The sequence below is a fragment of the Oncorhynchus mykiss genome, chromosome 2, assembly GCF_013265735.2.
Source record: "Oncorhynchus mykiss isolate Arlee chromosome 2, USDA_OmykA_1.1, whole genome shotgun sequence".
Taxonomy (NCBI): domain Eukaryota; kingdom Metazoa; phylum Chordata; class Actinopteri; order Salmoniformes; family Salmonidae; genus Oncorhynchus; species Oncorhynchus mykiss.
The window spans coordinates 46392170-46406841 of record NC_048566.1 but is presented as its reverse complement, the minus strand read 5'-3'; the positions used below and the strand labels follow the sequence as shown (position 1 = coordinate 46406841).

Below are 14672 nucleotides of genomic sequence, written 5' to 3'. Positions count from 1 at the left end.
TTGAGGACTTGTGAGGCATCAGTTTCTCAAACTAGACACTCTAATGTACTTGTCCTCTTGCTCAGTTGTGCACCGGGGCCTCCCAATCCTCTTTCTATTCTGGTTAGGGCCAGTTTGCGCTGTTTTGTGAAGGGAGTGTTGTATGAGATCTTCAGTTTCTTGGCAATTTCTCGAATTAAATAGTCTTAATTTCTCAGAACAAGAATAGACTGATGAGTTTCAGAAGAAAGTGCTCTGTTTCTGGCCATTTTGAGCTTGTAATCGAACCCACAAACGTTGATGCTCCAGATACTCAACTAGTCTAAAGAAGGCCAGTTTTATTGCTTATTTAATCAGAACAACAGTTTCCAGCTGAGCTAACATAATTGAAAAAGGGTTTTCTCATGATCAATTAGCCTTTTAAAATGATAAACTTTGATTATGGTTGCTGATAATGGGCCTCTGTACACCTATGTTGATATTCCATTAAAAATCTGAATTTTCCAGCTATAATAGTCATTTACAACATTAACAATGTCTACACTGCATTTCTGATCAATTGGAAGTTATTTTAATGGACAAAAAATTAGATTTTCTTTCAAAAACAAGGACATTTTAAGTGACCTTAAACTTTTGAATGGTCGTGTATATTTGGGGGATTGGAAATGACACACACAATTACATTGATGGAAGCTACAATCTATCTGCAATATTAAAGTTGATCTACCCCAAACAAATGACAAAATAATAATTAAAAAAATGATAATAAAAAAAATAGCAACATATGGCTCAGCCTGTAACACCTTAACCCGGCAGAGGGTCCGCGTAGCAGTGACACAAACTGGTGTCAGTGCGGATGCTGCCAGATCATGGCCAGGGATGATCAACTTTAATATTGCAGATAGATTGTAACATCCATCAATGTAATTGTGTGTGTTGTAGAAGGATGGTGGTGATACAGCACAAAGTCCCAGCGGATGGTGGCTGTATTACACCCAGTCAGACGTTTCTGTCTGTCTGGATGGTGATGTGTCACTTATTCTTATGAAGGAATTGGCAGATGTAAAAAAATTTTTTTTTTTTATTTCACCTTGATTTAACTAGGTAGGCTAGTTGAGAACAAGTTCTCATTTGCAATTGCGTCCTGGCCAAGATAAAGCAAAGCAGTTCGACACATACAACAACACAGAGTTTCACATGGGATAAAAAAAACATAGTCAATAATACAGTATAAAAATCTATATACAGCATGTGCAAATAAGGTTGGATGAGAGAGGTAAAGGCAATACATAGGCCATGGTGGCGAAGTAATTACAATATAGCACTTAAACACTGGAATGGTATGGTGTGCAGAAGATGAATGTGAAAGTAGAGATACTGGGGTGCAAAGGAGCAAGAAAAATAAATAAATACAGTATGGGAATGAGGTAGATTGGATGGGATGTTTACAGATGAGCTATGTACAGGTGCAGTGATCTGTGAGCTGCTTTGACAACTGGTGCTTAAAGCTAGCTTCAGAGATTTTTGCAGTTTGTTCCAGTTACTGGCAGCAGAGAACTGGAAGGAGAGGTGGCCAAAGGAAGAATTGGCTTTGGGGGTGACCAGTGAGATATACTTGCTGGAGTGCGTGCTATGGGTGGGTGCTGCTATGGTGACGAGTGAGCTGAGATAAGGCGGGACTTTACCTAGCAGAGACTTGTAGATGACCTGGAGCCAGTGGGTTTGGTGACGGATATGAAGCGAGGGCCAGCCAACGAGAGCACACAGGTCGCAGTGGTGGGTAGTGTATATGGGGCTTTGGTGACAAAACGGAGGCTATTTTGTAAATGACATCGCCAAAGTCAAGGATTAGTAGGATGGTCAGTTTTACGAGGGTATGCTTGGCAGCATGAGTGAAGGATGCTTTGTTGCGAAATAGGAAGCCAATTCTAGATTTAATTTTGGATTGGAGATGTTTATTAATGTGAGTCTGGAAGTAGACTTTACAGTCTAACCAGACAACTAGGTATTTGTAGTTGTCCACATATTCTAAGTCAGAACCGTCCAGAGTAGTGATGCTGGACGGGCGGGCAGGTGCGGGCAGCGAATGGTTGAAGAGCATGCATTTAGTTTTACTTGCTTTTAAGAGCTGTTAGAGGCCACGTAAGGAGAGTTGTATGGCAATGAAGCTCATCTGGAGGTTAGTTAACACAGTGTACAAAGAAGGGCCAGATGTACTGTATACTGAATGGTGTCGTCTGTGTAGAGGTGGATCAAAGAATCACCAGCAGCGAGAGCGACATCCTTGATGTATACAGAGAAGAGAGTCGGCCCGAGAATTGAACCATGTGGCACCCCCATAGAGACTGCCAGAGGTCCGGACAACAGGCAGATGAGCTTACTCAACCAGTCAGCAGCCGGTAAACCAGTTAATGACAACCAATAATGGTGAGGTTAATGTAAAAACTAGAATACACCCTACAGTAATTACTATCACTACCGATGGTAAAGTTCTTACATTTTGATTATACGACCGGGGCTCAAATCGAAGCCTGGAAAATGTAACTTCATAAATACAGTGAGATTTTGTTTCAATGGTGGATTAAAGTACTATCAAAGTAATTTATGTTTTTTACTTTGCAGAGCAGACTGGCTGCTTACCGCCAAGTTCACCCTAGGAGCACAAGGGAGACTTGGAAGAGGTGTACGATGCATCATCCCTTTGTGTGTGGTCTCTTCTATTAGGCTCGCATACCCAGATTCAAGTGGCATCTACATAGGGTTTGAGCCACAGGAGATTAGTGGCACCTTAATTGGAGTGGAATTGGTCGAATGGTTTCAAATAGATCAAACTATTTTGGTTTCCATGTGTTTGATGCCATTTCATTTGCTCTGTTCCTTCCTTTATTATGAGCTGTCCTCCCCTCAGCAGCCTCCACTGCTTTGAGCATTAATAAAACAAGTCAATTGGATCTAGCCTCTACTACCAAATACAATGATATTTGTTTGTTTTACCTCCCGAGTGGTGCAGTGGTCTAAGGCACTGCATCTCATTGCAAGAGGTGTGACTACTGTCCCTAGTTCAAATCCAAGCTCTATCACATCTGGCTGTGATTGGAAGTCCCATAGAGGGTGCACAATTGGCCTGGCATTGTCCGGGTTTGGCTGGGGTAGGCGGTCATTGTAAATAAGAATCTGTACTAAACTGACTTGCTTAGTTAAATTAAGGTTACATTTAAAAAACAAAATTGTGCATTATGTAAAAACACATTATGTCAAAAAGCTAGACAATCTTACCTGCTCAAATTATTAATAACATTCCCATACATTTTGTATATTATAATTCTAAGACAAGGTTTCTAAAAATATTATACGTCCGCTTAGTCGACTATAACAACAGGTTCAAGTGTAACCAGAGAAACTAGCTTGGAAGATTAAACTGCTTTGAACACGCACCACTGGCCTGGTTGCTAGAGTGGTGACTTCATCTAGCTTAGGCTACCATCTAGTGGAAAGCGATGGTAACTACACTGAGCAGCTAGTTGAAGATCTTAAGACACTCAAGTTGTCACTTCGTTTGACTAAAAGCATACATTGCAAAGGTAAGTAGTGCAGAAATGCGGTCAGATATTCAGCAGGAGGCAGAAGGTTTGGGTGCATAAGTGTTGATATTTATTTACAGTCTTCAAGTAGTGGTATCCAGTAAAGATATTTACAAAGACAAACTGGATTAATAGATTTACCGGTGATAAAAAAAAAAGAAAAAAACTGAGCCTCAAGCCGGCTTGCCCTGTTGTTACCTTAGATAGCTAGACAGGTTGGGGCTCACCAGGCTAAAGCAGCCTCCCCAGTCAATTTTCCAAAACAGGGCCATCCTGGAACGTACCATAAATCATTATAACACTCAACACTGACTAATACACACACATGTAATTATGTAAAAGTACCACATAACATAATAGCGATTGAGACTTCTATACTGTGATTCCCTCTGTGGACGGGTGTATCTTTGGATTCGGACTTGAATGGCCTGCTCCTTCTCCATTTTCTGAACCCTAGCCCGCTCCCCCAAGGTGACTGCTTTTCTTTATCTTCAGGCACTCAGGAGGGTTTGCTGTGATGGTCCTACAACAAGATAGCAGATGATCTCCCATCTAACTGACCTTCCCCATCCATACTGTTGAACAGTGGGCTATGTGCATACTATATAATATGTGATGGCTGTTTAATGATATTATGGATATTGCCAACTTCCACTTTTTATCTTTGTGGGTCATTGTGATGCATAACACATGTATCTAAGGTGGAACTAACAAAACCAAATAGCTAGCTAGTAACACTTGTTGAAATCTATGTCAGCATAACTAGCTAAGTTTACCTTCACTGACTCGCACCGCATCCTCCGTTTTTTGTAGCAATTAGTACAGTCTGGAACTACAGTTCACTTTTGAATTACTTGTTGCATCTTCGTTGTCCGCTGCTCACTCTTCTATTCACTCTCCGCGGTCAAACAAGGGGGGTGCCACCGAGAAATTTGTGGCCTAGTATTTTATCCAAAACTCAATACCACAGACAATTTGGTCACTCCTACCAATGATGCTTTAGTGTCAGTCATTACTATGGCAATTTAAGATGGTGCTGACCATAAGCCAATAGAATAATAGTATTAAGAGCTGTGTAGCAGCCAGTACCGGGGCATTCCTCTCTGTCTCGCCCAGCATATTTTGGCCAAATAGATGAGATGTGTTTTTGATTAGTCTCATCACAAGGTGGGGCCAGTATGTTTGCGTCTGCCTGTGTGTGTTTTAGTGAGCATACTGTTTATTGGGACTACGCACAGGACAATATCAGGGCTCACGACTGGCACTGCGGTCTAAGGCACTGCATCTCAGTACTAGCCGGAAAGTAGAGCATTGCAGACGTCTAACCTAGAAGTAACAAAAGCATGGATTAATTTTTCAAAATTTTTGGCCAGAAAGTTTCTGATTTTTTAAATGTTACGTAGATGGAAAAAAGCTGTCATTGAAACAGTCTTGATATGTTCGTCAAAAGAGTGATCAGGGTCCAGAGTAACGCCGAGGTCCTTCACAGTTTTATTTGCGACGACTGTACAACCATCAAGATTAATTGTCAGATTCAACAGAAGATCTCTTTGTTTTTTAAGAACTAGATAGAACAAGCATCTCTGTTTTGTCCGAGTTTAAAAGTAGAACATTTGCCACAATTCACTTCCTTATGTCTGAAACACAGGCTTCCAGGGAGGGCAATTTTGGGGCTTCACCATGTTACATCGAAATGTACAGCTGTGTGTCATCCGCATAGCAGTGAAAGTTAACATTATGTTTCCGAATGACCTCAACAAGAGATAAAAATATATAGTGAAAAAAATAGTGGCCTTAAAACAGAGCCTTTCGGAACACCGAAATGTACAGTTGATTTGTCAGAGGACAAACCATCCACAGAGACAAACTGATATCTTTCCGACAGATAAGATCTAAACCAGGCCAGAACTTGTCCGTTTAGACAAAATTTGGTTTTCCAATCTGTCCAAAAGAATGTGGTGATCGATGTTATCAAAGCAGTCTAGGAGCACGAGGACAGATGCAGAGCCATTAAAAGACAATTTACCACCTTCACAAGTGCAGTCTCAGTGCTATGATGGGGTCTAAAACCAGACTGAAGCGTTTTGTATATATTGTTTGTCTTCAGGAAGGCAGTGAGTTGCTGCACAACAGCTTTTTCTAAAATGTTTGAGAGGAATGGGAGATTCGATATATCCGATTTAGTTTTTATATTTTTTGGGTCAAGGTTTGGCTTTTTCAAGAGAGGCTTCATTACTGCAACTTTTAGTGAGTTTGGTACACATCCGGTGGATAGAGAGCCGTTTATTATGTTCAACATAGGAGGGCCAAGCACTGGAAGCAGCTCTTTCAGTAGTTTAGTTGGTATAGGGTCCAGTATGCAGCTTGAAGGTTTAGATGCCATGATTATTTTCATCAATGTGCCAAGGGATATAGTACTATATTCTTGAGTGTCTCCCTTGATCCTTGGTCCTGGCAGAGTTGTGCAGACTCAGGACAACTGAGCTTTGGAGGACTACGCAGATTTAAAGAGGAGTCCATAATTTGCTTTCTAATGATCATGATCTTTTCCTCAAAGAAGTTCATGAATTTATCACTGCTGAAGTGAAAGCCATCCTCTCTTGGGGAATGCTGCTGTTTAGTTAGCTTTGCGACAGTATCAAAAATGCATATTGGATGGTTCTTATTTTCCTCAATGAAGTTGGAAAAATAGGATGATCGAGCAGCAGTGAGGGCTCTTCGATACTGCACGGTACTGTCTTTCGAAGCTTGTCGGAGCACTTCTATTTTGGCGTACTTCCATTTCCGTTCCAGTTTTCTGGAAGCTTGCTTCAGAGCTTGGGTATTTCCTGTATACCAGGGAGCTAGTTTCTTATGACAAATGTTTTTGTTTTTAGGGGTGCGTCTGCATCTAAGGTATTGCGCAAGGTTAAATTGAGTTCCTCAGTTAGGTGGTTAACTTATTTTTGTACTTGGGTCCTTGGGGAGGCGGGGGGGGGGGGGGGGGGGGGGGGGGGGGTCTGGAAGGGCATCTAGGAATCTTTGAGTTGTCCTAGAATTTATAGCACGGCTTCTGATGATCCTTGGTTGGGATCAGATTATTTGTTGATAAATAAAATGGTGGTCTGATAGTCCAGGATTATGAGGAAAAACATTAAGATCCACAACATTTATTCCACGGGACAAAACTAAGTCTAGAGTATGACTGTGGCAGTGAGTAGGTCCGGAGACATGTTGGACAAAACCCACTGAGTCGATGATGACTCCGAAAGCCTTTTGGAGTGGGCCTGTGGACTTTTCCATGTGAATATTAAAGTCACCAAAAATGTGAATGTTATCTGCCATGACTACAAGGTCTGATAGGAATTCAGGGAACTCAGTGAGGAACGTATATGACCCAGGAGGCCTGTAAACAGTAGCTATAAAAAGTGATTGAGTAGGCTGCATAGATTTCATGACTTGAAGCTCAAAAGATGAAAACGTTTTTTTTTTTTTGTAAATTGAAATTTGCTATCGTAAATACTAGCAACACCTCCGCCTTTGCGGGATGCATGGTGGATATGGTCGCTAGTGTAACCAGGAGGTGAGGCCTCATTTATCACAGGAAATTCATCAGGCTTAAGCCATGTTTCAGTCAGGCCAATCATATCAAGATTATGATCAGTCATTAGTTCATTGACTATAACTGCCTTGGAAGTGAGGGATCTAACATTAAGTAGCCCTATTTTGAGATGTGCGGTAACACAATCTCTTTCAATAATGGCAGGAATGGAAGAGGCCTTTATTCCAGTGAGATTGCTAGAGCGAACACCACCATGTTTAGTTTTGCCCAACCTAGGTCGAGGCACAGACATGGTCTCAATAGGGATATCTGAGCTGACTACACTGACTGTGCTAGTGGCAGACTCCACTAAACTGGCAGGCTGGCTAACAGCCTGGTGCCTGGCCTGCACCTTATCTCAATGTGGAGCTTGGGGAGTTAGAGCCCTGTCTATGTTCGTAGATAAGATGAGAGCACCCCTCCAGCTAGGATGGAGTCTGACACTCCTCAACAGGCCAGGCTTGGTCCTGTTTGTGGGTGAGTCCCAGAAAGAGGGCCAATTATCTACAAATTCTATCTTTTGGGAGGGGCAGAAAACAGTTTTCAACCAGTGATAGAGTTGTGAGACTCTGCTGTGGAACTCATCACTCCCCCTAACTGGGAGGGGGCCAGAGGCAATTACTCGATGCCGACACATCTTTCTAGCTGATTTACACGCTGAAGCTATGTTGCGCTTGGTGACCTCTGACTCTTTCATCCTAACATCGTTGGTGCTGACGTGGATAACAATATCCCTATACTCTCTACACCTGCCAGTTTGGCTTTAGCCAGCACCATCTTCAGATTAGCCTCATCGTCGGTAGCCCTGCCCCCTGGTTCACAGTGTATGATCGCTGGATGATTCATTTTAAGTCCAATACTGCGGGTAATGGAGTCGCCAATGACTAGGGTTTTCAATTTGTCAGAGCTAATGGTGGGAGGCGTCGGCATCTCAGACCCCGCAAAAGGAGGAGTAGAGACAAGAGAAGGCTCGGCCTCTGACTCCGACTCGCTGCTTAATGGGGAGAACTGGTTGAAAGTTTCTGTCAGCTGAATGAGCGACACCGGTTGAGCATTCCTACAGCATTTCCTTCCAGAAACCATGACAAAATTGTCCAACTGCGGGGACTGTGCGAGGGGATTTATACTACTGTATGTACTTACTAGTTGCACAGATGCTGTTTCATCCTTTCCTACACTTAAATGACCCTTTCCTAACGATTGCATCTGAAACTGGGCTTGTACCACAGCTATCCTCCGCATAAGGCGATCGTTCTCCTGTATATTATGAGTACAGCTACTGCAATTAGAAGGCATCATGTTAATGTTACTACTTAGCTTCGGCTGGTGCAGGTCCTGACGAACCACGTCCAGATAAAGCGTCCGATGCGAAAAAGTTGAATGAAAAAATTCAAGCAAGGGAAAAAAATAAATATAGAAACGGTAATTAAAAAGTAAAAACAGTCAAATTGGCAGGTAGCAAAGTAAGGTTAGCAAACAAAACGCACAGCAGCACGCAAACAAGTCCACAAGTTGTGACCGGAAATTCTAAGTGTATGTAAACCTCCGACTTGACTTGTAAGTAGTCTTGGGTTCCTCAGCATTAACATTCACTGTAGCCTCAATTTCCAGCTTTCCAGCTCAATCTCCTCGCAGCTCATGAGGTGTAAAAATAACATCTGGCAAATGTTTTAAATCCTAATTGTAATGTAACATTTTCTCCCTCTCCCCTCTCGCTCTCTCTACCTCTCTCTAGCCTTATCTCATCCAGACGGTACTACTTTGAGATCCTTCACAAGCAGGATGACAAGGGGTCAGACCATGTGGAGGTTGGGGTAAGTCCATACAACTTTATTCATTTATGGGGGGCTAGGCTACTAGCTGAAGTTGTACGAAACTATTGAACTAGACCCTGTGTAAGTGCTCTCTAAACTCACTCAATACTGGGTCGCTGTCCCTCTCTCTCGCCCTTCCCCCCTCCCTCTCTCTCTTGCTGTCTATTTCAATTTCTATTTAAGGGCTTTATTGGCATATGTTAACATTGCCAAAGCAAGTGAAGTAGATAATAAACAAAATCCCTTCCCACTGCATGCAGACAGGTGGGCAAGGTACAGGGAGGGAACAGGCTGCGTTTAAAGTGGAGGAATGCTGAGAGAGCGAGAGACAGAGAGATGCTCATGTCATACGGTCACACCTTGTTGTTGTTGCCTCGGTCTGGAGTCAAGTTGAGTTGCTTATTCACTCCTGAGTTCACTAATATTCCATCTAATATTTCTGGAAAATTTGGGGAAAGTTACCAGAATTTTGCAACCCTAGTTAGGGCTTTTGAGTATAACTATTGCATCTGTCCCTCTAACTCTCTTTCTCTCCTTTTCCCCCTCTCACTTTTTCACTCCTACAGTTGTTTTGCAAACTAAATGTTCACTCTTTATGTAATGGAGAGAGCTAACTTAAGGGTAAAGTTTCAGAAAGTACTCCACACATCTGGTGTGTGTGTGTGTGTGTGTGTGTGTGTGTGTGTGTGTGTGTGTGTGTGTGTGTGTGTGTGTGTGTGTGTGTGTGTGTGTGTGTGTGTGTGTGTGTGTGTGTGTGTGTGTGTGTGTGTGTGTGTGTGTGTGTGTGTGACTGGGTAAGCTGGGCTCTTGATAATACATGGTGTGGTTTCTCATGAGATGTACAAACTATGGCATAAGGGGATGACAAGCGGATAAGAGGCAATCCATAATTTTGATTAAGACATTAATTAGCAAGCCAGACTGGACATTGTCAATATAACAATTTGTTTAGCACTTTTGAAATGTACAGCGACAGAATTCAGAACATGGGCCGTTCTTACAGTGTTCTGCCTGTGAAAATAGCTGTGCAGCGACGCTCCCCATCCAACCTGACAGAGTTTGAGAGGATCTGCAGAGAAGCATGGGAGAAACTCTCCAAATACAGGTGTGCCAAGCTTGTCGCATCATACCCAAGAAGACTCAAGGCTGTAATCACTGCCAAAGGTGCTTCAACAAAGTATTGAGTAAAGCCTCTGAATACTTACATTTTGTATTTTTAATACACTGTATTTTTAAACACTGAAGCCCCTCAGGGGTGTGTGCTCAGTCCCCTCCTGTACTCCCTGTCCAACCAGGACTGCAACACCATCATTAAGTTTGCAGATGACACAACAGTGGTAGGCCTGATCACCGACAACGACAAGACAACCTATGGGAAGGAGGTCAGAGACCTGGCCAGTTGGTGCTAGAATAACAACCTATCCCTCAACGTAACCAAGGCTAAGGAGATAATTGTGGACTACAGGAGAAGGAGGACCGAGCACGCCCCCATTCTCATCGACGGGGCAGTAGTGGAGCAGGTTGAGAGCTTCAAGCTCCTTGGTGTCTACATCACCAACAAACTAGAATGGTCCAAACATACCAAGACAGTCGTGAAGAGGGCACAACAAAGCCTATTTCCCCTCAGGAAACTAAAAAGATTTGGCATGGGTCCTCAGATCCTCAAAAGGTTCCACAGCTGCAACATCCTGAATGCTTTTATCACTGCCTGGTATGGGAACTGCTCGGCCTCCGACCGCAAGGCACTACAGAGGGTAGTGCGTACGGCCCAGTACATCACTGGGGCTAAGCTGCCTGCCATCTAGGACCTCTACACCAGGCGGTGTCAGAGGAAGGCCCTAAAAATGGTCAAAGACCCCAGCCATAAACTGTTCTCTCTACTACTGCTGCATGGCAAGTGGTACTGGAGTGCCAAGTCTAGGACCAAAGCCACACTGCTTCTTAACACAGCACATATCCAACCCGGAAGCCAGCTGCACCAATGTGTCGGAGGAAACACCGTGCACCTGGCGACCTTGTGCACTGCGCCCGGCCCGCCACAGGAGTCACTGGTGCGCGATGAAACAAGGATATCCCTATCGGCCAAGCCCTCCCTAACCCGGACGACGCTAGGCCAATTGTGCGTCACCCCACGGACCTCCCGGTCGCGGCCAGTCGCGACAGAGCCTGGGTGGGAACCCAGGGTCTCTGGTGGCACAGCTGGCACTGCAGTACAGCGCCCTCAACCACTGTGCCACCTGGGAGGCCCTTAAGTATAACTTTTGACTGACGCCTTAAATGAGAGACTGGCAAGAACAGCGGGAACATTTCCCTAGTCAGCGCAATTATTGGTGCAATGCACCTTTAGAGTTGCTCTGTGCTACCCAGTGGGGTGAGGTGTGCTACCCCCCTCCCCCTACATCCTCCTCCCCCATTCCCCCTCCTCCCTTACCCATGTGCTAGGTCAGTGTTCTGTGCGCGGCCATCCCGTGCCCCCTGCCCTCATTCCTTGAACTTTGCGCGCCCAACGCTGTTTCAGTGGATACAGCAGGAGAACTGCAAGGCAATCCCATTCTGCGTCACTCATTTGCCATGACCAATATGACCAATATATATTGTCCTGCTAATAATATCCACAGGGCTTTTTTATCATTCTAAATTTATAATAATAATAATAATAGCTTTGTTTACAATATAACAATATTTTGGAGATTATTTTGTTTTCAAATAACGTAAAATAAGCGAGAAAAGGCCATTCTTGAACATGGGGTGAGACATTGTTACTAATTTGTAAATAAAGCCAGTTTGTTATTTTGAATGATTTATTTATGTTTTTAGAGGGAGAGAACCAAAAACCTACAGTCATCTCATCGGTCTCCCAGTTGAGGCTGGCTAAGGTTTTGAACCAGCATCTGTGCCAACACAGTTGCACTGTGATGCAGTGTTTTAGACCACTACACAATTCAGGTACAACGTGTACAACATGACTGGTCGGGATTACCCTACACTACAGTAAGAGCACATTTCCTTTAGAATAAAAACCTTAGTTTTAGTAAGTAATACTGAAGTCGTGCACAATTATCAGTTTCTATTTAGGTTTATGTCACCCATTCATTGTCACTATGAGACAGTAGCGCCCTGGGATCCAAAAGCATAATCAGCTCTCTAACTCCCCCTTGCGCTGGTTTGGAGCAATGAAGTAGTGATGGAGGGTACCGTACTAAACCACAAGTTACCTCTAAATCCTGCAGCATAATCACAAAACTTTTAGTGGAGCATCCACTGTATCTAGGTAGGCTAACAGAGGCTGCAGTGCATGTGTTTTCTCAGTAGCAGCCTGCCTACCTGTTGGCTCTTGGTCATTGTAGCCTATCCTTCTCCTTTTACTTTTAATTTTGTCATTTTAATTCCATCTTCCATTGATTAAATATCTCATAACTTTTGCCTCACATGGAGCGAGGCTCTGTGACTGTTACTATTGCTGCTTTAATGACTTATGATTGGCCAACATCGAGCTACATGCGCCACGCTCCACTCTTGTGAAAAGCCAGAGCTGAAGTCGCATACGGATCTGTATGGGCCATTCCCGACAAGTCAGTTAAAATTATAAATACCCGAGATCCATGACAATCATATCAGATCCGATCCAGACCCGTGAAATTATTTCGAATTCTGGATCTGGACACACTTGGGTACCGGATTGGGTCTCAGGTATTCGGGTACAGGTGGATCCATGAAGACCTCTAACCAGGACGCGTACTCAGAGCACGCCCTGACCAGTTGGCCAGTGTCTTCACTGACATTTTTAACCTATCCCTGACCCGGCCTGTAATAAATACCAACTTGTTTCAAGCAGACCATAGTCCCTGTGCCCAAAGAATGCCAAGGTAACCTGACTAAATTATTTTTGCCCCGTAGCACGCACATCTATAGCCATGAAATGTTTTGAAAGGCTAGTCATGGCCTACATCAACACCATCATCCCAGACACCCTTGACCCACTAAAATTTGCATACCGCCCCAACAGATCCACAGATGATGCAATCTCTATTGTGCTCCACACTGCCCTAACCCACCTTGACAAAAGGAATACCTATGCAAAAATTATAATCATTGACTACAGATCAGCATTCAACACCATCGGCCCCTCCTAGCTTATCACCAAGCTCAAGTCACCCCCAGGTGATGATGGTAGGCAACAATACATCTGCCACGCTGACCAACACGGGGGCCCCTCAGGGGTGTGTGATTAGCCCCTCCTGTACTCCCTGTTCACCCATGACTGTGTTGCCTGCATGACTCCAACACCATCATCAAGTTTGCTGACAACACAACAGTGGTAGGACTGATCACCCATGACGATGACCTCGCCCTCAATGTCAGCAAGACAAATTAGTTGATCATGGACTACAGGAAACAGATGGGCGAGCACGCCCCCCATCCACATTGATAGGGCTGTAGTGGAGCTCGTCGAGAGCTTCAAGTTCCTTGGTGTCCACATCACTAAGGAATTAACATGGTCCACACACACACCCACACGGTTGTGAAGAGGGCACGGCAGTTGCACCATTGAGAGTATCTTGACTGGCAGCATCAGGGGGGGAGGGGGGGGCTTGGGCAAGTTGCTGCAGGGGGTGAAGAGCTGTTGGCCGGGGTAGGGGTAGCCCGGTGGAAAGCATGCCAGACGTTGAAATTATAGATTATCATAGGTTTACCGGTGTTGACAGTGTTTCCTAGCCTCAGTGCAACTGGTATAAGGTTATCTTATTCTCCATAGCCTTTACAGTGTCCCAAAACTTTTTGAAATTAGTGCTACAGGATGCAAATTTCTGTTTGAAAAAGCTAGCCTTAGCTTTCCTAATGGACTGTGTGTTCCTGACTTCCCTGAAAAGTGTGACTGTTTGAGGTTGTGGACAGGTGTCTTTTATACTGATAACAAGTTCAAACAGGTGCCATTAATACAGGTAACGAGTGGAGGACAGAGGAGCCTCTTAAAGAAGAAGTTACAGGTCTGTGAGAGCCAGAAATCTTTCTTGTTTGTAGGTGACCAAATACTTATTTTCCACCATAATTTGCAAATCAATTCATTAAAAATCCTACAATGTGATTTTCTGGATTTCTTTTGTCATTTTGTCTGTCATAGTTGAAGTGTACCTATGATGAAAATTACAGACCTCTCTCATCTTTTTAAGTGGGAGAACTTGCACAATTGGTGGCTGACTAAATACTTTTTTGCCCCACTGTAGAAGGGGGGGCAATCAATTCACATATGATGTCCAGGGCACAGCTGGGGGTTGAGGGGATTCTATAAAAAGCAGCAATGGTGAGAGACTTGTTTCTGGAAAGGTGGAATTTTAAAAGTAGAAGCTCGAATTGTTTGGGCAGAAACCTGGATAGTAAGCCTGCAGAGTTCTGTCAATCTCTGCAGTAGATTGCAACTTCGCCCCCTTTGGCAGTTCTATCTTGTCGGAAAATGTTGTAGTTGGGGATGAGATTTCAGGATTTTTGGTGGCCTTCCTAAGCCAGGATTCAGACACGGCTAGGACATCAGGGTAGGCGGAGTGTGCTAAAGCAGTGAATAAAACCAACTTAGGGAGGAGGCGTCTGATGTTAACCTTTCTCGCCCAGGGGTTCCGCTAGAAGAACACCCACAACATTCCGCTGAAAAGGCAGTGCGCGAAATTCAAAAATATATTTTTTTAAATATGTCACTTTCACACATTAACAAGTCCAATACAG

The 14672-nt window shown here is 43.8% G+C and overlaps 1 protein-coding gene across 2 annotated transcripts in view; it reads left to right on the top strand.

Moving 5' to 3' along the window:
• Positions 1 to 14672, top strand: part of b4galnt4a (beta-1,4-N-acetyl-galactosaminyl transferase 4a) — a 437447-nt gene that overhangs the window by 349162 nt on the left and 73613 nt on the right. For both annotated transcript variants that reach the window (XM_021564073.2, XM_036949745.1), the window contains one exon: positions 8876 to 8954. In XM_021564073.2, coding sequence (XP_021419748.2) covers positions 8876 to 8954 — 79 coding nt within the window. The remainder of the gene's footprint in view (positions 1 to 8875; positions 8955 to 14672) is intronic.